Consider the following 24,098-nt stretch of genomic DNA (forward strand, 5'->3'; position numbering starts at 1 on the left):
CCCTTGTCCTTCGAGGACGTTCCCCTTGTCCTTTGAGGACGTTCCCCTTGTCCTTCGAGGACGTTCCCCTTGTCCTTCGAGGACGTTCCCCTTGTCCTTCGAGGACGTTCCCCTTGTCCTTCGAGGACGTTCCCCTTGTCCTTCGAGGACGTTCCCCTTGTCGTCTTCCTTTCACTGTCCTCTTTCTCCTCTAACTTTCCTTTTTACTTCTATGAAAAGGCCAAGGCTTCTCTCTCTCTCCAGTTGGTAAATCCATTTTAATTGCACATACCCGAGACCTGTGGCAATTATGTCAGACCCGTTCCAGATCCGAGACAAAAGTCTGAATTTTTTGACCCGGATTTAAGAATTTTGGGGTCTGTTGGACCTCTAGTCACAACTGTTTCTGTCAGCATACAGACAGACTGTCCTCTCTGTGCCCCCCCCCCCCTCCCTCCCTCTAGGACCCCTCCCCCCTCAGAACCTGTCTCTGACCCATGTGACTTCCAACTCCGCCCTGGTGACGTGGGATCCCCATCCCAGGAACCTGCCAGACGGCTTCGTGGTCAATGTGACGCGAGGCCTGAGCACCCGGAGTCGCTTCCTACCCAATGGGAAGCTGCGAACATATACCCTAAGAGAGCTTTCCCCAGGACAACACTACCACCTAGTCCTCATGGCTGTTAGGAACACAGGACAGGAACAGATTCACAGTGTACCACAACACCTGGCCTTCACCACATGTGAGTGCTCTGCTTCCAGACTGTTCTATAGGCTACAGCTCTAACATACACTACTCTTGAGATTTCACATTGTAATGCTCTGACTTCTGCTTAGAGCCCAGAATGAGACTTCTACCATTCTAGGACAATCGTTTTGTCTGTTTCAGTCTGAAAAGCTTTCCTTTAGCACTTCCTATGCAACTAACTTTAACTCTACCTGGACCAGTACCGATGGACGAGCGACGGGGAGGGAGGACGAGGGAGAGACCGTCTGTCGGGGGGACCCCTGTGAGTCATACACTAGCCCCGTCTGAACCTCAGGACCTGGGGGTGACTGGAGAGAGAGAGCACTCTGAAGAGATGCCCAGGTAAGAGTGAGTGAGTGAGTGAGTGAGTGAGTGAGTGAGTGAGTGAGTGAGTGAGTGAGTGAGTGAGTGAGTGAGTGAGTGAGTGAGTGAGTGAGTGAGTGAGTGAGAGAGAGAGAGACGGTAGGGGGTTAAGTTATCAAGGCTATGAGACACTAGAGCGCAGTGTTGCGCACGTATTGTAGAAATTATTCTTCCACTGCTAAATTGTGAACGGACTATTTCATGCTAACTAGACAAGGTTGGTTCTCTCAGGCTCTATCTGTCTTGTATCTCTAAAAGCTTCAGCCATCGTCTGTTCTCTTCCAGATACACAGAACTGATTGATGGAAGGGGTAGGATAACAGCTAAGTTCACGAGCCTGCCCAGAAAGGTCGTCAGACACCGCACTAGTAAGTAGTATCATAACCCCCGTATATCATAGTGCAAAACAGTCTCTTTAACAGTGATGATGATGGTGTGATCTGACACAAGTAAGAACTTTGTGAAGCGTCAATATATCTCGCTCAATACCTCCTCAGAAACAGTTCATCCTTTTTTTTTTTTTTGCCTTGCAGAGCCTGAGCTTCCTATTCAGTTCCAGAAGATGGAGAAGACAACTAATCAAATCGGCCTTGCCCTAGAGAGGAAGGAGGAAGAGGAGGGGCCTGGTAGGTTCTCTACAGCAGGACAGAGAATCAATCAGAAATTGTCTGTAAGGCACTGGTCAAATGTAGTGGACAATAAGGAGCATAGGGTGTCATTTGGGACGTATGCAGCCTTAGTGAAACCCGAGCTGCTGGTTTTCTCTGCTTGGGGTCCTGACAACAGTATGCTGTGTTTCAGAGTCGTCCCGGGACTGCCAGAGCCTGCCCTGCCTGAACGGGGGTACGTGTGAGAAGGGGAGCGACTCATACATCTGCAATTGCGCAGCTGGGTTCAAGGGCAGGCAGTGTGAGCTGTGTAAGTTTATGTCTTTCTCCCTCCTTATCTCTCTCTTTCTCCCTCCTTATCTCTCTCTTTCTCCCTCCTTATCTCTCTCTATCTCCCTCCCCTCCTTATCTCTCTCTTTCTCCCTCCCCTCCCTATCCCTCTGTCCTGTCTCTCCCTACCGCCCTCCCTATCTCTGTTCTCTCCCTCCCTCCTTATCTCTCTCTATCTCCCTCCCCTCCTTATCTCTCTCTTTCTCCCTCCCCTCCCTATCCCTCTGTCCTGTCTCTCCCTACCACCCTCCCTATCTCTGTTCTCTCCCTCCCTCCTTATCTCTCTCTATCTCCCTCCCCTCCTTATCTCTCTCTTTCTCCCTCCCCTCCTTATCTCTCTCTATCTCCCTCCCCTCCTTATCTCTCTCTTTCTCCCTCCCCTCCCCACCACTTTCTCTTCAATGCATTTCCTCCCCCAAACACCCTCAGTCAGACTCATTCCTCTCTGTCCTGTCTCTCCCTACCGCCCTCCCTATCTCTCTGTCCTGTCTCTCCCTACCGCCCTCCCTATCTCTCTGTCCTGTCTCTCCCTACCGCCCTCCCTATCTCTCTGTCCTGTCTCTCCCTACCGCCCTCCCTATCTCTCTGTCCTGTCTCTCCCTACCGCCCTCCCTATCTCTCTGTCCTCGCTCTCCTTACCTCCCTCTCTGTCCTGTCTCTCCCTACCGCCCTCCCTACCTCCCTCTCTGTCCTGTCTCTCCCTACCGCCCTCCCTATCTCTCTGTCCTCGCTCTCCCTACCGCCCTCCCTATCTCTCTGTCCTCGCTCTCCTTACCTCCCTCTCTGTCCTGTCTCTCCCTACCGCCCTCCCTATCTCTGTTCTCTCCCTCCCTCCTTATCTCTCTCTATCTCTCTCCCCCCTATCGCTCTGTTCTCTCTCTCCCTCCCTATCTCTCTGTCCTGTCTCTCCCTACCGCCCTCCCAATCTCTCTCCTCTCAGACAAAAACCTTTCTGTCCTCACTCTCTCCCTCCCTATCTCTCTGTTCTGTCTCTCCCTACCACCCTCCCTATCTCTCTGTCCTGTCTCTCCCTACCGCCCTCCCTATCTCTCTGTCCTGTCTCTTCCTACCGCCCTCCCTATCTCTCTGTCCTGTCTCTCCCTTACCGCCCTCCCAATCTCTCTCCTCTCAGACAAAAACCTTTCTTTCTGTCCTCACTCACTCTCTCCCTCCCTCTCTGTCCTTACTCTCCTTACCTCCCTCTCTATCTCTCTGTTCTCCCCCTCCCTCCTTATCTCTCTCTATCTCTCTCCCCCCTATCGCTCTGTTCTCTCTCCCTCCCGATCTTTCTGTCCTATATCTCTCTCTCTCTCTCTCTCAATTCAATTCAATTCAAGGGGCTTTATTGGCATGGGAAACATGTGTTAACATTGCCAAATCAAGTGAAGTAGATAATAAACAAATGTGAAATAAACAATAAAAATGAACAGTAAACATTACACATACAGAAGTTTCAAAACAATAAAGACATTACAAATGCAATATTATATATATAGGGTGTTGTAACAATGTACAAATAGTTAAAGTACACAAGGGGAAATAAATACACATAAATATGGGTTGTATTTACAATGGTGTGTGTTCTTCACTGGTTGCCCTTTTCTTGTGGCAACAGGTCACTAATCTTACTGCTGTGATGTCACACTGGAATTTCACCCAGTAGATATGGGAGTTTATCAAAACCGGGTTTGTTTTTGAATTCTTTGTGGATCTGTGTATTCTGAGGGAAATATGTGTCTCTAATATGGTCATACGTTGTGCAGGAGGTTAGGAAGCGCAGCTCAGTTTCCACTTCATTTTGTGGGCAGTGAGCACATGGCCTGTCTTCTCTTGAGAGCCATGTCTGCCTACAACTGCCTTTCTCAATAGCAAGGCTATGCCCACTGAGTCTGCACATCGCCTGTCTTCTCTTGAGAGCCAGTAGCAAGTCTTTGTTCACTGAGTCTGTACATAGTCAAAGCTTTCCTTAAGTTTGGGTCAGTCACAGTGGTCAGGTATTCTGCCATTGTGTACTCTCTGTTTAGGATCAAATAGTATTCTAGTTTTTTTGTTAATTCTTTCCAATGTGTCAAGTAATTATATTTTTGTTTTCTCATGATTTGGTTGGGTCTAATTGTGTTACTGTCCTGGGGCTCTATAGGGTCTGTTTGTGAACAGAGCCCCAGAACCAGCTTGCTTAGGGGACTCTTCTCCAGGTTCATCTCTCTGTAGGTGATGATAGGCTTTGTTATGGAAGGTTTGGGAATCGCTTCCTTTTAGGTGATTGTAGAATTTAACATCTCTTTTCTGGATTTTTATAATTAGTGGGTATCGGCCTAATTCTGCTCTGCATGCATTATTTGGTGTTCTACGTTGTACACAGAGGCTATTTTTGCAGAATTCTGCATGCAGAGTCTCAATTTGGTGTTTGTCCCATTTCGTGAATTCGTGGTTGGTGAGCGGACGTTTAGGCCGAGGTATGTATAGTTTTTTGTGTGCTCTACGGCAACGGTGCCTAGATGGAATTTGTATTTGTGGTCCTTGCGACTGGACCTTTTTTGGAACACCATTATTTTTGTCTTACTGAGATTTTCTGTCAGGGCCCAGGTCTGACAGAATCTGTGTAGAAGATCTAGGTGCTGGTTTTCCCCCCAACACCACTTTCCATCATTTGTATAGCAGACTCTCATGCCAAATGGAGTCAAAAGCTTTTTTGAAGTCAACAAAGACTTTGCCTTTGTTTTGATTTGTTTGTGTGTCAATTAGGGTGTGCAGGGTGACTACGTGGTCTGTCATACGGTAATTTGGTAAAAAGCCAATTTGACATTTGCTCAGTACATTGTTTTCAATGAGGAAATTAACTAGTCTGCTGTTAATGATAATGCAGAGGATTTTCCCAAGGTTGCTGTTGACACATATCCCACGGTGGTTATTGGGGTCAAATTTGGGGTGATCAGTCCTTGGTTCTAAGTATTTGGGAAGATGCCAGAGCTGAGGATGATGTTAAAGAGTTTTAGTATAGCCAATTGGAATTTGTGGTCTGTACATTTTATCATTTCATTAAGGATACCATCAACACCACAGGCCTTTTTGGGTTGAAGGGTTTGTATTTTGTCCTGTAGTTAATTCAATGTAATTGGAGAATCCAGTGGGTTCTGGTAGTCTTTAATAGTTGATTCAAAGATTTGTATTTGATCATGTATATGTTTTTTGCTCTTTGTACTTTGTTATAGGGCCAAAAGTATTAGAGAAGTGGTTTACCCATACATCTCCATTTTGGATAGATAACTCTTCGTGTTGTTGTTTGTTTAGTGTTTTCCAATTTTCCCAGAAGTGGTTAGAGTCTACGGATTCTTCACTTACATTGAGCTGATTTCTGACGTGCTGTTCCTTCTTTGTCCGTAGTGTATTTCTGTATTGTTTTACTGATTCACCGTAGTGAAGGCGTAGACTCAGGTGTTCTGGGTCTCTATGTTTTTGTTTGGACAGGTTTCTCAATTTCTTTCTTAGGTTTTTGCATTCTTCATCAAACCATTTGTCATTGTTGTTCATTTTATTCGGTTATCTGTGTGAATTTATTTATTTTTTGATAGGGAAGCTGAGAGGTCAAATATACTGTTAAGTTTTTTTTCTGACAAGTTTACACCTTCACTATTACAGTGGAACGTTTTGTCCAGGAAGTTGTTTAAAAGGGATTGAATTGGTTGTTGCCTAATTGTTTTTACGGTGGGTTTCCACACTACTTTCCTTCCATCTATAGCATTTCTTAATATTATTCAGTTCCTTTGGCGTTGATGCCTAATGATTGAGTATTGCTCTGTTCAATACCTTCCTCTCTGCCTCCCTTCTTCCTCTCTTCCTCCTTCCATACCTTCCTCTCCCCCTTCCTCCGTCCTCTCTCCCCAGTCCCTCATCTCTCATTTAACAGCCTTGTAACTGTTGCTTCCTCTGGTCCAAAGATTCTCTGTGTTTTAATACCTTTCTCTCTGTTTATCTTTGCCCTGCCGCAACCCCGACTGCAGTCTGCCAACGAGTGCCCCACCCGTGTACCCGCCTCTACTCTGAAACCAAGAGCATGCCCGTCTGGGTGGGTGAAGTCTGCCATTACCTGTGAGTGTCAAACAGTGGACAACAGTGCTATCCTGTGCATGTGTGTACCTGTCAGGACTGATGTCACCCTCAATCTCGGTATACTGAAGCCTTTACAGATGCATATAATATATACTGTGTAATAGTAGTATCAGTAGTACTAGACTAGTAGCAGTAGTAGTAGTAGTAGTAGTAGCATCATCGGTCGTAGTAGTAGTAGCATTAGTAGTAGTAGAAGCGGTAGTAGCAGCAGTAGTAATAGTAGTGTTACCTGTGAGTGTCAAACATTTAGGAGTACACCACATCAGTCATTGGCTTCATCAATAAGTGCATCGATGACGTCGTCTCCACAGTGACCGTACGTACATACCCCATCCAGAAGCCATGGATTACAGGCAACATCCGCACTGAGCTAAAGGCAAGAGCTGCCACTTTCAAGGAGCGGGACTCCAACCCGGAAGCTTATAAGAAATCACGCTACGCCCTCCGATGAACCATCAAACAGGCAAAGCATCAATACCTGACTAAGATCGAGTCGTACTACACCGGTTCTGACACTCGTCGGATGTGGCAGGACATTCAAACTATTACAGCCCACAAAGGGAAGCACAGCCGCAAGCTGCCCAGTGACAAGAGTCTACCAGACGAGCTAAACTACTTCTATGCTCGCTTCGAGGCAAATAACACTGAGACATGCATGAGAGCACCAGCTGTTCCGGAAGACTGTGCGAACACTCTCTCTGCTGCCGATGTGAGTAAGACAGGTCAACATTCACAAGGCCGCTGGGCCAGACGGATTACCAGGACGTGTACTGCGAGCATGCGCTGACCAACTGGCAAGGGTCTTCATTTTCAATCTCTCCCTGTCCGAGTCTGTAATACCATGTTTCAAGCAGACCACCGTAGTCCCTGTGCCAAAGAACACTAAGGTAACCTGCCTAAATGACTAGCGACCCGTAGCACTCACGACTGTAGCCAAGAAATGCTTTAAAAGGCTGGTCATGGCTCACATCAACACCATTATCCCAGAAACCTTACACCCACCCAAATTTGCAAACTGCACAAACAGATACACAAATGATGCAATCTCTATTGCACTTCACACTGCCCTTTCCCACCTGGACAAAAGGAACACCTATGTGAGAATGCTGTTCATTGACTACAGCTCAGTGTTCAACACCATAGTGCCCTCAAAGCTCATCACTAAGCTAAGGACCCTGGGACTAAACACCTTCCTCTGCAACTGGATCCTGGACTTCCTGATGGGCCGCCCCCAGGTGGTAAGGGTAGGAAACAACATGTCTGCTACGCTGATCCTCAACACTGGGGCCCCTCAGGGGTGCGTGCTCAGCCCCCTCCTGTACTCCCTGTTCACCCATGACTGCACGGCCAGGCACGACTCCAACACCATCATTAAGCCTGCCGATGACACAACAGTGGTAGGCCTGATCACCGACAACGACGAGACAGCCTATAGGGAGGAGATCAGAGATCTGACCGTGTGGTGCCAGGATAACAACCTCTCCCTCAACGTAATCAAGACAAAGGAGATGATTGTGGACTACAGGAAAAGGAGGACCCTGAGCATGCCCCCATTCTCATCCACAGGGCAGGGCTGTAGTGGAGCAGACTGTTTGCATTGCCGCCCCCCCCCCTCAACTCTGTACCGGTACCCCCCTGTATATAGCCTCCAAATTGACTCTGTAACGGTAGCCCCTGTATATAGCCTCCACATTGACTCTGTACCGTAATACCCTGTATATAGCCTCCCCATGTTTGCACCACAAGGGTTGTGCAACTCTGTACCGGTACCCTGTTGACACTGCACCGTAATACCCTGTATATAGCCTCCACATTGACTCTGTACCGGTACACCCTGTATATAGCCTCCACATTGACTCTGTACCATAACACCCTGTATATAGCCTCCACATTGACTCTGTACCGTAACACCCTGTATATAGCCTCCACATTGACTCTGTACCGTAATACCCTGTATATAGCCTCCACGTTGACTCTGTACCGTATATAGCCTCCACATTGACTCTGTACCGTAATACCCTGTATATAGCCTCCACATTGACTCTGTACCGTAATACCCTGTATATAGCCTCCACATTGACTCTGTACCGTAACACCCTGTATATAGCCTCCACATTGACTCTGTACCGTAATACCCTGTATATAGCCTCCACATTGACTCTGTACCGTAATACCCTGTATATAGCCTCCACATTGACTCTGTACCGTAATACCCTGTATATAGCCTCCACATTGACTCTGTACCGTAACACCCTGTATATAGTCTCCACATTGACTCTGTACCATAACACCCTGTATATAGCCTCCACATTGACTCTGTACCGTAATACCCTGTATATAGCCTCATTTACATTTACATTTAAGTCATTTAGCAGACGCTCTTATCCAGAGCGACTTACAAATTGGTGCATACACCTTATGACAACCAGTGGAACAGCCACTTGCATCTAAATCTTGTTGGGGGTGAGAAGGATTACTTACCCTTACTTACCCTATCCTAGGTATTCCTTGAAGAGGTGGGGTTTCAGGTGTCTCCGGAAGGTGGTGATTGACTCCGCTGTCCTGGCGTCGTGAGGGAGTTTGTTCCACCATTGGGGGCCAGAGCAGCGAACAGTTTTGACTGGGCTCCAGCGGGAACTGTACTTCCTCAGTGGTAGGGAGGCGAGCAGGCCAGAGGTGGATGAACGCAGTGCCCTTGTTTGGGTGTAGGGCCTGATCAGAGCCTGGAGGTACTGAGGTGCCGTTCCCCTCACAGCTCCGTAGGCGAGCACCATGGTCTTGTAGCGGATGACTCGGGCTTCAACTGGAAGCCAGTGGAGAGAGCGGAGGAGCGGGGTGACGGAGAGAACTTGGGAAGGTTGAACACCAGACGGGCTGCGGCGTTCTGGATGAGTTGTAGGGTTTTAATGGCACAGGCAGGGAGCCCAGCCAACAGCGAGTTGCAGTAATCAAGACGGGAGATGACAAGTGCCTGGATTAGGACCTGCGCCGCTTCCTGTGTGAGGCAGGGTCCACTCTGCGGATGTTGTAGAGCATGAACCTACAGGAACGGGACACCGCCTGATGTTAGTTGAGAACGTCAGGGTGTTGTCCAGGATCACGCCAAGGTTCTTAGCGCTCTGGGAGGAGGACACAATGGAGTTGTCAACCGTGATGGCGAGATCATTGAACGGGCAGTCCTTTACCCGGGAGGAAGAGGAGCTCCGTCTTGCTGAGGTTCAGCTTGAGGTGGTGATCCGTCATCCACACTGATATGTCTGCCAGACATGCAGAGATGCGATTCGCCACCTGGTCATCAGAAGGGGGAAAGGAGAAGATTAATTGTGTGTCGTCTGCATAGCAATGATAGGAGAGACCATGTGAGGTTATGACAGAGCCAAGTGACTTGGTGTATAGCGAGAATAAGAGAGGGCCTAGAACAGAGCCCTGGGGGACACCAGTGGTTGAGCGTGGTGAGGAGACAGATTCTCGCCACGCCACCTGGTAGGAGCGACCTGTCAGGTAGGACGCAATCCAAGCGTGGGCCGCGCCGGAGATGCCCAACCGGAGAGGGTGGAGAGGAGGATCTGATGGTTCACAGTATCGAAGGCAGCCGATAGGTCTAGAAGGATGAGAGCAGAGGAGAGAGAGTTAGCTTTAGCAGTGCGGAGCTCTCCGTGATACAGAGAAGAGCAGTCTCAGTTGAATGACTAGTCTTGAAACCTGACTGATTTGGATCAAGAAGGTCATTCTGAGAGATAGCGGTAGAGCTGGCCAAGGACGGCACGCTCAAGAGTTTTGGAGAGAAAAGAGAGAAGGGATACTGGTCTGTAGTTGTATGACATCGGAGGGACTCGAGTGTAGGTTTTCAGAAGGGGTGCAACTCTCGCTCTCTTGAAGACGGGAGGGACGTAGCCAGCGGTCAGGGATGAGTTGATGAGCGAGGTGAGGTAAGGGAGAAGGTCTCCGGAAATGGTCTGGAGAAGAGAGGAGGGGATAGGGTCAAGCGGGCAGGTTGTTGGGCGGCCGGCCGTACAAGACGCGAGATTTCATCTGGAGAGAGAGGGAGAAAGAGGTCAGAGCATAGGGTAGGGCAGTGTGGGCAGAACCAGCAGTGTCGTTTGACTTAGCAACGAGGATCGGATGTCATCGACCTTCTTTTCAAAATGGTTGACGAAGTCATCTGCAGAGAGGGAGGAGGGAGGGGGAGGATTCAGGAGGGAGGAGAAGGTGGCAAAGAGCTTCCTAGGGTTAGAGGCAGATGCTTGGAATTTAGAGTGGTAGAAAGTGGCTTTAGCAGCAGAGACAGAGGAGGAAATGTAGAGAGGAGGGAGTGAAAGGATGCCAGGTCCGCAGGGATATAGCCTCCTCCATTTCCGCTCGGCTGCCCGGAGCCCTGTTCTGTGAGCTCGCATGAGTCGTCGAGCCACGGAGCGGGAGGGGAGGACCGAGCGGCCTGGAGGATAGGGGACATAGGGAGTCAAAGGATGCAGTAAGGGAGGAGAGGAGGGTTGAGGAGGCAGAATCAGGAGATAGGTTGGAGAAAGTTTGAGCAGAGGGAAGAGAAGATAGGATGGAAGAGGAGAGAGTAGCGGGGGAGAGAGAGCGAAGGTTGGGACGGCGCGATACCATCCGAGTAGGGGCAGTGTGGGAAGTGTTGGATGAGAGCGAGAGGGAAAAGGATACAAGGTAGTGGTCGGAGACTTGGAGGGGAGTTGCAATGAGGTTAGTGGAAGAACAGCATCTAGTAAAGATGAGGTCAAGCGTATTGCCTGCCTTGTGAGTAGGGGGAAGGTGAGAGGGTGAGGTCAAAAGATTGAGAGGAGTGGAAAGAAGGAGGCAGAGAGGAATGAGTCAAAGGTAGACGTGGGGAGGTTAAAGTCGCCCAGAACTGTGAGAGGTGAGCCGTCCTCAGAAAGGAGCTTATCAAGGCATCAAGCTCATTGATGAACTCTCCGAGGGAACCTGGAGGGCGATAAATGATAAGGATGTTAAGCTTGAAAGGGCTGGTAACTGTGACAGCATGGAATTCAAAGGAGGCAATAGACAGATGGGTAAGGGAGAAAGAGAGAAAGACCACTTGGGAGAGATGAGGATCCCGGTGCCACCACCCCGCTGACCAGAAGCTCTCGGGGTGTGCGAGAACACGTGGGCGGACGAGGAGAGAGCAGTAGGAGTAGCAGTGTTATCTGTGGTGATCCATGTTTCCGTCAGTGCCAAGAAGTCAAGGGACTGGAGGGAGGCATAGGCTGAGATGAACTCTGCCTTGTTGGCCGCAGATTGGCAGTTCCAGAGGCTACCAGAGACCTGGAACTCCACGTGGGTCGTACGCGCTGGGCCACCAGGTTAGGGTGGACGCGGCCACGCGGTGTGGAGCGTTTGTATGGTCTGTGCAGAGAGGAGAGAACAGGGATAGACAGACACATAGTTGACAGGCTACAGAAAAGGCTACGCTAATGCAAGGAAATTGAATGACAAGCGGACTACACGTCTCGAATGTTCAGAAAGTTAAGACTTACGTAGCAAGAATCTTATTGACTAAAATTATTAAAATGATACAGTACTGCTAAAGTAGGCTAGCTGGCAGTAGCTGCGTTGTTGACACTACACTAATCAAGTCGTTCCGTTGAGTGTAATAATTTCTACAGTGCTGCTGTTCGGGGCTAGCTGGCTAGCTAGCAGTGTTGTTTACGTTACGTTGAGTTAAAAGAACGACAATAGCTGGCTAGCTAACCTAGGAAATCGGTCTAGACTACACAATTATCTTTGAAACAAAGACGGCTATGTAGCTAGCTATGTAGCTAGCTACGATCAAACAAATCAAACCGTTGTACTGTAATGAAATGAAAATGTGATACTACCTGTGAATGCGACCGGGTTGTTGGGTTCTATTCAGTAGACGTTGGCTAGCTGTTAGCTGTTGGCTAGCTAGCAGAGTCTCCTACGTTAAGGACGACAATAGCTGGCTAGCGATACCTCAGTGAATAAGATAATCCTCCAATTGACTCACACACTAAACTACCAATTATCTTGGAAACATTGACTCTATGTAGCTAGCTAACCCTGTATATAGCCTACAGTTGACTGAATGCACTACAGTGATGCTAATCTGTGTATAGCTAGCGTTGCTACTCTGTACCATAATACCCAGTATATAGCCTCCACATTGACTCTGTACCGTAATACCCTGTATATAGCCTCCACATTGACTCTGTACCGTAATACCCTGTATATAGCTCCACATTGACTCTGTACCGTAACAGTAACCCTGTATATAGCCTCCACATTGACTCTGTACCGTAACACCCTGTATATAGCCTCCACATTGACTCTGTACCGTAACACCCTGTATATAGCCTCCACATTGACTCTGTACCGTAATACCCTGTATATAGCCTCCACATTGACTCTGTACCGTAATACCCTGTATATAGCCTCCAGATTGACTCTGTACTATAATACCCTGTAATATAGCCTCCACATTGACTCTGTACCGTAATACCCTGTATATAGCCTCCACATTGACTCTGTACCGTAATACCCTGTATATAGCCTCCACATTGACTCTGTACCGTAATACCCTGTATATAGCCTCCACATTGACTCTGTACCGTAATACCCTGTATATAGCCTCCACATTGACTCTGTACCGTAACACCCTGTATATAGCCTCCACATTGACTCTGTACCGTAATACCCTGTATATAGCCTCCACATTGACTCTGTACCGTAATACCCTGTATATAGCCTCCACATTGACTCTGTACCGTAACACCCTGTATATAGTCTCCACATTGACTCTGTACCATAACACCCTGTATATAGCCTCCACATTGACTCTGTACCGTAATACCCTGTATATAGCCTCCACATTGACTCTGTACCGTAATACCCTGTATATAGCCTCCACATTGACTCTGTACCGTAATACTCTGTATATAGCCTCCACATCGACTCTGTACCATAATACCCTGTATATAGCCTCCACATTGACTCTGTACCGTAATACCCTGTATATAGCCTCCACATTGACTCTGTACCGTAATACCCTGTATATAGCCTCCACATTGACTCTGTACCGTAATACCCTGTATATAGCCTCCACATTGACTCTGTACCGTAATACCCTGTATATAGCCTCCACATTGACTCTGTACCGTAACACCCTGTATATAGTCTCCACATTGACTCTGTACCGTAACACCCTGTATATAGCCTCCACATTGACTCTGTACCGTAATACCCTGTATATAACCTCCACATTGACTCTGTACCGTAATACCCTGTATATAGCCTCCACATTGACTCTGTACCGTAATACCCTGTATATAGCCTCCACATTGACTATGTACCGTAATACCCTGTATATAGCCTCCACATTGACTCTGTACCGTAATACCCTGTATATAGCCTCCACATTGACTCTGTACCGTAACACCCTGTATATAGCCTCCACATTGACTCTGTACCGTAATACCCTGTATATAGCCTCCACATTGACTCTGTACCGTAATACCCTGTATATAGCCTCCACATTGACTCTGTACCGTAATACCCTGTATATAGCCTCCACATTGACTCTGTACCGTAATACCCTGTATATAGCCTCCACATTGACTCTGTACCGTAATACCCTGTATATAGCCTCCACATTGACTCTGTACCGTAATACCCTGTATATAGCCTCCACATTGACTCTGTACCGTAATACCCTGTATATAGCCTCCACATTGACTCTGTACCGTAATACCCTCTATATATAGCCTCCACATTGACTCTGTACCGTAATACCCTGTATAAAGCCTCCACATTGACTCTGTACCGTAATACCCTGTATATAGCCTCCACATTGACTCTGTACCGTAATACCCTGTATATAGCCTCCACATTGACTCTGTACCGTAATACCCTGTATATAGCCTCCACATTGACTCTGTACCGTAATACCCTGTATATAGCCTCCACATTGACTCTGTACCGAAATACCCTGTATATAGCCCCACTATTGTTATTTACTGCTCCTCTTTTTTTGTTATTATATTTGTTTTTCTTACTTTTCTTCCTCTTACTTTTTTTTTGGAGGGGGGGGGGGTCTGAAAACTGCATTGTTGTTTAAAGTGCTTGTAAGTAAGCATTTCACTGTGAGGTCTAGTACACCTGTTGTATTCAGCATTTCACTGTCAGGTCTACTACACCTGTTGTATTCAGCATTTCACTGTAAGGTCTACTACACCTGTTGTATTCAGTATTTCACTGTAAGGTCTACTACACCTGTTGTATTCAGCATTTCACTGTGAGGTCTACTACACCTGTTGTATTCAGCATTTCACTGTCAGGTCTACTACACCTGTTGTATTCAGCAGTTCACTGTAAGGTCTACTACACCTGTTGTATTCAGCAGTTCACTGTAAGTCTACTACACCTGCTGTATTCAGCATTTCACTGTGAGGTCTACTACACCTGCTGTATTCAGCAGTTCACTGTAAGGTCTACTACACCTGCTGTATTCAGCAGTTCACTGTAAGGTCAGCAGTTCACTGTAAGGTCTACTACACCTGTTGTATTCAGCATTTCACTGTAAGGTCTACCCACACCTGTTGTATTCAGCAGTTCACTGTAAGGTCTACTACACCTGTTGTATTCAGCATTTCACTGTAAGGTCTACCCACACCTGTTGTATTCAGCATTTCACTGTAAGGTCTACCCACACCTGTTGTATTCAGCAGTTCACTGTAAGGTCTACTACACCTGTTGTATTCAGCATTTCACTGTGAGGTCTACTACACCTGTTGTATTCAGCATTTCACTGTAAGGTCTACTACACCTGTTGTATTCAGCATTTCACTGTAAGGCCTACTACACCTGTTGTATTCAGCATTTCACTGTGAGGTCTACTACACCTGTTGTATTCAGCATTTCACTGTAAGGTCTACTACACCTGTTGTATTCAGCATTTCACTGTAAGGTCTACCCACACCTGTTGTATTCAGCATTTCACTGTAAGGTCTACTACACCTGTTGTATTCAGCATTTCACTGTGAGGTCTACTACACCTGTTGTATTCAGCATTTCACTGTAAGGTCTACTACACCTGTTGTATTCAGCATTTCACTGTAAGGTCTACCCACACCTTTTGTATTCAGCATTTCACTGTAAGGTCTACCCACACCTGTTGTATTCAGCATTTCACTGTAAGGTCTACTACACCTGTTGTATTCAGCATTTCACTGTAAGGTCTACCCACACCTGTTGTATTCAGCATTTCACTGTAAGGTCTACTACACCTGTTGTATTCAGCATTTCACTGTGAGGTCTACTACACCTGTTGTATTCAGCATTTCACTGTAAGGTCTACTACACCTGTTGTATTCAGCATTTCACTGTAAGGTCTACCCACACCTGTTGTATTCAGCATTTCACTGTAAGGTCTACCCACACCTGTTGTATTCAGCATTTCACTGTAAGGTCTACTACACCTGTTGTATTCAGCATTTCACTGTAAGGTCTACCCACACCTGTTGTATTCAGCATTTCACTGTGAGGTCTACTACACCTGTTGTATTCAGCATTTCACTGTAAGGTCTACTACACCTGTTGTATTCAGCATTTCACTGTAAGGTCTACCCACACCTGTTGTATTCAGCATTTCACTGTGAGGTCTACTACACCTGTTGTATTCAGCATTTCACTGTGAGGTCTACTACACCTGTTGTATTCAGCATTTCACTGTAAGGTCTACCCACACCTGTTGTATTCAGCAGTTCACTGTAAGGTCTACTACACCTGCTGTATTCAGCATTTCACTGTGAGGTCTACTACACCTGCTGTATTCAGCATTTCACTGTGAGGTCTACTACACCTGTGGTATTCAGTATTTCACTGTAAGGTCTACTACACCTGTTGTATTCAGCATTTCACTGTGAGGTCTACTACACCTGTGGTATTCAGCATTTCACTGTCAGGTCTACTACACCTGTTGTATTCAGCATTTCACTGTGAGGTCTACTACACCTGTTGTATTCAGCATTTCAAAGGTCTACTACACCTGTTGTATTCAGCATTTCACTGAGGTCTACTACACCTGTTGTATTCAGCATTTCACTGAAAGGTCTACTACACCTGTTGTATTCAGCATTTCACTGTGAGGTCTACTACACCTGTTGTATTCAGCATTTCACTGTGAGGTCTACTACACCTGTTGTATTCAGCATTTCACTGTGAGGTCTACTACACCTGTGGTATTCAGCATTTCACTGTCAGGTCTACTACACCTGTTGTATTCAGCATTTCACTGTGAGGTCTACTACACCTGTTGTATTCAGCATTTCACTGTAAGGTCTACTACACCTGTTGTATTCAGCATTTCACTGTAAGGTCTACTACACCTGTTGTATTCAGTGCATGTGACTAATACAAGTTGATTTGATTTGTGCTCCCCAGGTACAAACGGACGTTTAAAGTGCAACAGGATGTTTGTTATCGAGAGATCTGTGAACCACCGCTGCCCAAGAAAAGTCCCAGTGAGTTACAACAATGTGAATAGAGGATATTACTGTACTGAAGGAAGTCATTCAAATATAATAACAATCCTCTTATTTTCTCTTGTTTCAACAGACAGAAGAACCAACAGCCAATCATAATGGTTGGTTTTCTATGATACAAATTGTATTTGTCACATACAACAAGTGGAGATAGACCTCACAGTGAAATGCCGACTGATCAGCCCTAAACCAACAAGTGTAGACCTCACAGTGAAATGCTGACTGATCAGCCCTTAACCAACAGGTGTATACCTCACAGTGAAATACTGACTGACCAGCCCTTAACCAACAGGTGTAGATAGACCTCACAGTAAAATGCTGACTGACCAGTCCTTAACCAACAGGTGTAGATAGACCTCACAGTGAAATGCTGACTGACCAGCCCTTAACCAACAGGTGTAGATAGACCTCACAGTGAAATGCTGACTGATCAGCCCTTAACCAACAGGTGTAGATAGACCTCACAGTAAAATGCTGACTGACCAGCCCTTAACCAACAGGTGTAGATAGACCTCACAGTGAAATGCTGACTGACCAGCCCTTAACCAACAGGTGTAGACCTCACAGTGAAATACTGACTGACCATCCCTTAACCAACAGGTGTAGATAGACCTTACAGTGAAATGCTGACTGATCAGCCCTTAACCAACAGGTGTAGATAGACCTTACAGGGAAATGCTGACTGACCAGCCCTTAACCAACAGGTGTAGACCTCACAGTGAAATGCTGACTGACCAGCCCTTAACCAACAGGTGTAGACCTCACAGTGAAATGCTGACTGATCAGCCCTAAACCAACAGGTGTAGACCTCACAGTGAAATGCTGACTGACCAGCCCTTAACCAACAGGTGGAGATAGACCTCACAGTGAAATGCTGACTGACCAGCCCTTAACCAACAGGTGTAGACCTCACAGTGATATGCTGACTGACTAGCCCTTAACCAACAGGTGTAGATAGACCTCACTGTGAAATGCTGACTGACCAGCCCTTAACCAACAGGTGTAGATAGACCTCACAGTGAAATGCTGACTGATCAGCCCTAAACCAACAGGTGTAGATAGACCTCACAGTGAAATGCTGACTGATCAGCCCTAAACCAACAGGTGTAGATAGACCTCACAGTGAAATGCTGACTGATCAGCCCTAAACCAACAGGTGTAGATAGACCTCACAGTGAAATGCTGACTGATCAGCCCTAAACCAACAGGTGTAGATAGACCTCACAGTGAAATGCTGACTGACTTACAAGCTTTTTCCTCATTGATGCGGAGATAAAATAAGAAAATAAAAACATGAGAAATAAAACACACTTAGATGACCCCTGTTGTAGGATGACCCTTGTTGTAGGATGACCCATGTTGTCCAGAGATTGGCCTGTTGGACGACCCCTGTTGTCCAGAGATTGGCCTGTTGGACGACCCCTGTTGTCCAGAGATTGGCCTGTTGGACAACCCATGTTGTCCAGAGATTGGCCTGTTGGATGACCCATGTTGTCCAGAGATTGGCCTGTTGGACGACCCCTGTTGCCCAGGGATTGGCCTGTTGGACGACCCATGTTGCCCAGGGATTGGCCTGTTGGACAACCCATGTTGTCCAGAGATTGGCCTGTTGGACAACCCATGTTGTCCAGAGATTGGCCTGTTGTAGCCCCAGCTTGAGTAAAGACTATCAAGCAACCAACTGGAACAATGATAATTGGCTGCTCATCAATAATTAAATGTACTAGAAACAGTCCAGACCAGTGTAGAATCCAAACATGATACGTACCTCATCACTTCCATGTTATCGGTTTAGTCTCTCAGCTCAGGAAAATGTGTATAGTAGGACTGTCTGTTTTATCACAAGCAAACGCTATTTAAAATATGGATTGATTGCTTTACCATGGTCTTACAATGCCCCCCCCAAAAAAGATTCAACCGTTTTCCCTCAGCGGCCAAAACAACAACTATCACTACTGGAAAATAAGTGTCTGTTTTTATGGTTCTAGACTCTAAAACCAACGTCACTGCTAGCTATCATGTAAATAGTGTTTATAGGCTGTTTTCTAGGTTAATATTTTAATAATAATAAATAAATGTTAAAATTTACTTTTGTGGCATGTTTTTATTTCATCTGTATGTACAATTTCATTGTGCATTAATGTCTAAAACCTACAGATGTTTTTACGTGAAACAAAGTAGACTCGATAATTGGAAAGGGCAGGGCCTCTATTTGGAGATTGCATATGAGTTCTCTGCATGCAGTGCACAGTAACCCACCACGAGGTGTCTACATTGTATCAATGTGATCATATTTTGAATAGTCTCTGATTTTATTTAAGTTATAGTCTAATTAAGCAAAATGGGTCTTTTTTTTTTAATTAAGGAAACAGATCTGTTTAGGCCAAACAACATCTTAACCACACCTGTAATGTAGTCAGAACACATTATGCTGTTCAGTGTTGCTCGTTGTTTGTTATATGAGAACCCCTTATGCTGTTTGTTATATGAGAGCCCATTAGGCTGGTCAATATAACTTGTTTTATGTCTCCTTTTACAAAGTAGACGTTGTAAATTACCATTCATCTCCTCTGCTCGCTCGAAAGCTTCCATTCAGGTTTCCCCCCCCTGCGAAATTTGAAGACGGTGCGCTTCCCAGACCATGCATCTTGTCATCATTGTGCACACACTGCTGATGAATAGGCCATAGAGATAGATATAGGACTCATCTTTGTATCTGTGCCATTATAGCGTACGTGACAGCACGGGCAGCGCCGTTGAGGCTACCTCCATTTTGAAGTAGGACATATTCACGATTGGCTCATCCCTCCTAATGACCCGATTGGACATCACTTCAACTGGGTTTTAACCAGTGAGAAATGGCTAGCTAGTTAGCAGCGTGCAACTAGTAGTGTTTCAATCTTTGACGTCACTCTCTCTGAGACCTTGAAGTAGTCGTTTCCCTTGCTCTGCAAGGACCGCAGCTTTTGTGGAGCAATAGGTAATGACACTTTGTGGGAGGCAGTTGTTAATGTGTTCAGAGGGTTCCTGGTTCAACCCCAGGGTTGGGGCGAGTGACGAAATCAAAACTATTATATGGGACACCAGGAGGGATCAACCAGTGAAGTTGGAAGTTCCACCAAATCGACTACATTAAAATGGTGGAAGCCCTCAATGGCGCTGCCCATGCCCAAGTGGCCTTTTGGCCGCTAGAGTCCTCTATTATTCTCTATGGTACAGGCACACACACGCACCCATTTTTGCCTCCCTCACCAGGCCCCTCCTCTTTCCAATGAAATCTGAGATTGCAAAGGGAAGGTAGAACGACCTGTGTGACTCTAGCCACAATAACGGTTAACTACAATAGTGCAATTTGCGGTTCACCTTCAGAATAAAAGTCCCCGAATTGAAAGTGATTGAAACGGATACAAATATGTAGAATCATCATGCCATATTTGGAATAGATCATGCTAAATGAGATCGGAATGTTAAATACATGTAACAAAATACAATAATTTGTTAATTTGACACAACAACAAAAAAATCTGTTGAAATCGCACTGTGGATGTAGTAGACTTTATGATTGCATTGGGGGGGGGATCTTTATATGCACTAAACAACCTAACCTATGGATGAAATGGGGTATCAGTAACGCTCACAGAACACAACTGTGTAGAGTTTTAGTGTCTCTTATTGCAGGACTAAGAAAACCAGTGTGAAACATTCGGCGTGTTAAAGCGGAGGATTATCAGTGTGAAAACAAGGCAGATGTAAGTCGCTCTGGATAAGAGCGTCTGCTAAATGACTTAAATGTAAATGTAAATGTAAATGTTTACGGCAAGAATAGGAAAGAGCTCATCCTTTCACTTAGGTAGATATTCAAGATGATGGGACCAAAGGCTACCTTGCACAGCAAATAACCCAACGGAGTGGGACGTGTATCATGTGCAAAAAATAACCCGGCAACATTCATCACAGCTATGTAATCCATGCACCCCAGACATTACTAGTAGAGCTGGACATGACAACAGAAAGCAACCTAGTAATGTACCTTTATCCAGAGATTACGAGTAGAGATGGACATGACAACAGAAAGCAACCTAGTAATGTACCTCTAACCAGACATTACTAGTAGAGATGGACATGACAACAGAAAGCAACCTAGTAATGTACCTCTAACCAGACATTACTAGTAGAGATGGACATGACAACAGAAAGCAACCTAGTAATGTACCTCTAACCAGACATTACTAGTAGAGATGGACATGACAACAGAAAGCAACCTAGTAATGTACCTCTAACCAGACATTACTAGTAGAGATGGACATGACAACAGAAAGCAACCTGCCTCCACATGTACCTCTATCCAGACATTACTAGTAGAGCTGGACATGACAACAGAAAGCAACCTGCCTCCACATGTACCTCTATCCAGACATTACTAGTAGAGATGGACATGACAACAGAAAGCAACCTGCCTCCACATGTACCTCTATCCAGACATTACGAGTAGAGATGGACATGACAACAGAAAGCAACCTAGTAATGTACCTCTATCCAGACATTACTAGTAGAGATGGACATGACAACAGAAAGCAACCTAGTAATGTACCTCTACCCAGACATTACTAGTAGAGATGGACATGACAACAGAAAGCAACCTGCCTCCACATGTACCTCTATCCAGACATTACTAGTAGAGCTGGACATGACAACAGAAAGCAACCTGCCTCCACATGTACCTCTATCCAGACATTACTAGTAGAGATGGACATGACAACAGAAAGCAACCTGCCTCCACATGTACCTCTATCCAGACATTACGAGTAGAGATGGACATGACAACAGAAAGCAACCTAGTAATGTACCTCTATCCAGACATTACTAGTAGAGATGGACATGACAACAGAAAGCAACCTGCCTCCACATGTACCTCTATCCAGACATTACTAGTAGAGATGGACATGACAACAGAAAGCAACCTGCCTCCACATGTACCTCTATTCAGACATTACTAGTAGAGATGGACATGACAACAGAAAGCAACCTGCCTCCACATGTACCTCTATTCAGACATTACTAGTAGAGATGGACATGACAACAGAAAGCAACCTGCCTCCACATGTACCTCTATCCAGACATTACTAGTAGAGATGGACATGACAACAGAAAGCAACCTGCCTCCACATGTACCTCTATCTAGACATTACTAGTAGAGATGGACATGACAACAGAAAGTAACCTGCCTCCACATGTACCTCTATCCAGACATTACTAGTAGAGCTGGACATGACAACAGAAAGCAACCTGCCTCCACATGTACCTCTATCCAGACATTACTAGTAGAGATGGACATGACAACAGAAAGCAACCTGCCTCCACATGTACCTCTATCCAGACATTACGAGTAGAGATGGACATGACTGCAACCTAGTAATGTACCTCTATCCAGACATTACTAGTAGAGATGGACATGACAACAGAAAGCAACCTGCCTCCACATGTACCTCTATCCAGACATTACTAGTAGAGATGGACATGACAACAGAAAGCAACCTGCCTCCACATGTACCTCTATTCAGACATTACTAGTAGAGATGGACATGACAACAGAAAGCAACCTGCCTCCACATGTACCTCTATTCAGACATTACTAGTAGAGATGGACATGACAACAGAAAGCAACCTGCCTCCACATGTACCTCTATCCAGACATTACTAGTAGAGATGGACATGACAACAGAAAGCAACCTGCCTCCACATGTACCTCTATCTAGACATTACTAGTAGAGATGGACATGACAACAGAAAGCAACCTGCCTCCACATGTACCTCTATCCAGACATTACTAGTAGAGATGGACATGACAACAGAAAGCAACCTGCCTCCACATGTACCTCTATCCAGACATTACTAGTAGAGATGGACATGACAACAGAAAGTAACCTGCCTCCACATGTACCTCTATCCAGACATTACTAGTAGAGATGGACATGACAACAGAAAGCAACCTGCCTCCACATGTACCTCTATCCAGACATTACTAGTAGAGATGGACATGACAACAGAAAGCAACCTAAATCAAATTGATTTATATAGCCCTTCGTACATCAGCTGATATCTCAAAGTGCTGTACAGAAACCCAGCCTAAAACCCCAAACAGCAAGCAATGCAGGTGTAGAAGCACGGTGGCTAGGAAAAACTCCCTAGAAAGGCCAAAACCTAGGAAGAAACCTAGAGAGGAACCAGGCTATGTGGGGAGGCCAGTCCTCTTCTGGCTGTGCCGAGTGGAGATTATAACAGAACATGGCCAAGATGTTCAAATGTTCATAAATGACCAGCATGGTCCAATAATAACTGGAGCAGCTCTATCCAGCATACAGATCAAGCACTCATATGAATTGTCTAGTGTAATCACATTTTCAGATAAATGTACATTTTTCATCATGTGTGTCATGTATTAGGATCAACGTTGGTATATTTTTATTTTATTTTACTAGGCAAGTCAGTTAAGAACAAATTCTTATTTTCAATGATGGCCTAGGAACAGTGGGTTAACTGCCTATTCAGGGGCAGAACGACCTTGTCAGCTCGGGGATTCGAACTTGCAACCTTTCAATTACTAGTCCAACACTCTAACCACTAGGCTACCCTGCCGTCCCATATTAACCGCACTCAGGAAACTAAATCTACAGTCTACACGTTTGAAAAAGTAGAACAATTATTTTCTGAAGCTACATTTGTAGGGGTAACATATCGTAGAACACAAAGCACAAAGACATGGGATTTTCCCCAGACACAGACCACTCATTTGTGCATTGACAGGAGCGATGGCAAGCATTCTCCTGTTGAAATTCCCCATTCCATATAAGTGTCTATCATCTCCACTAACTAGAGAGGATCATGACACAATAAGAGAGGGAAAGTGGTTTAGTGGTGGCATATAGATGTCGATAACAATCTGGTTAAGATTTAGTGGTGGGATTATACACATTAAGACCTTCCTAATATTGAGCCCCCTTTTGCCCTGAGAACAGCCTCAAGTCGTCAGGTCATGGACTGTACAAGGTGTCCAAAGCGTTCCACAGGGATGCTGACCCATCTTGACTCCCAATGCATCCCACAGTTGTGTCAAGTTGGCTGGATGTCCTTTGGGTGGTGGACCGTTCTTGATACACACAGGAAACTGTTGAGCGTGAAAAACCCAGCAGCGTTGCAGTTCTTGACACAAACCGGTGCGCCTGGCATCCACTACCACAACCCGTTTAAAGGCACTTCAATCTTTTGTCTTCCCCCATTCACCCTCTGAATGGCACATACACAAGCCATGTCTCAATTGTCTCAATGCTTCAAAATCCTTCTTTAACCTGTCTCCTCCTCTTCATATACACTGACTGAAGTGGATTTAACAAGTGACATCAATAAGGGATCATAGCTTTCACCTGGATTCACCTGGTCAGT

General features: G+C 45.7%; 1 protein-coding gene across 28 annotated transcripts in view; it reads left to right on the top strand.

Annotated features, from left to right (window-relative positions):
- Positions 1-18,556, top strand: part of LOC118382189 (sushi, nidogen and EGF-like domain-containing protein 1) — a 170,197-nt gene extending 151,641 nt beyond the window's left edge. The window contains exons 23-33 of one of the 28 annotated variants that reach the window (XR_008067655.1): positions 444-722; positions 928-1,069; positions 1,376-1,458; positions 1,624-1,716; positions 1,892-2,008; positions 6,030-6,117; positions 16,558-16,637; positions 16,732-16,950; positions 17,003-17,054; positions 17,107-17,210; positions 17,659-18,556. Coding sequence is in view for 2 of the 28 variants with exons in the window: in XM_052467182.1 (XP_052323142.1) it covers positions 444-722; positions 928-1,069; positions 1,376-1,458; positions 1,624-1,716; positions 1,892-2,008; positions 6,030-6,117; positions 16,558-16,637; positions 16,732-16,757 (908 nt within the window). In the remaining 26 variants the exon portion in view is untranslated. Of the gene's footprint in view, positions 1-443; positions 723-927; positions 1,070-1,375; positions 1,459-1,623; positions 1,717-1,891; positions 2,009-6,029; positions 6,122-16,557; positions 16,638-16,731; positions 17,273-17,606 lie in introns of those variants that run through there. The other 27 variants (XR_008067663.1, XR_008067667.1, XR_008067638.1 and 24 more) reach the window with 27 other exon arrangements.
- Positions 18,557-24,098: the final 5,542 nt, after the last annotated feature.

The sequence above is a fragment of the Oncorhynchus keta genome, chromosome 1 (assembly GCF_023373465.1).
Source record: "Oncorhynchus keta strain PuntledgeMale-10-30-2019 chromosome 1, Oket_V2, whole genome shotgun sequence".
Lineage (NCBI taxonomy): Eukaryota > Metazoa > Chordata > Actinopteri > Salmoniformes > Salmonidae > Oncorhynchus > Oncorhynchus keta.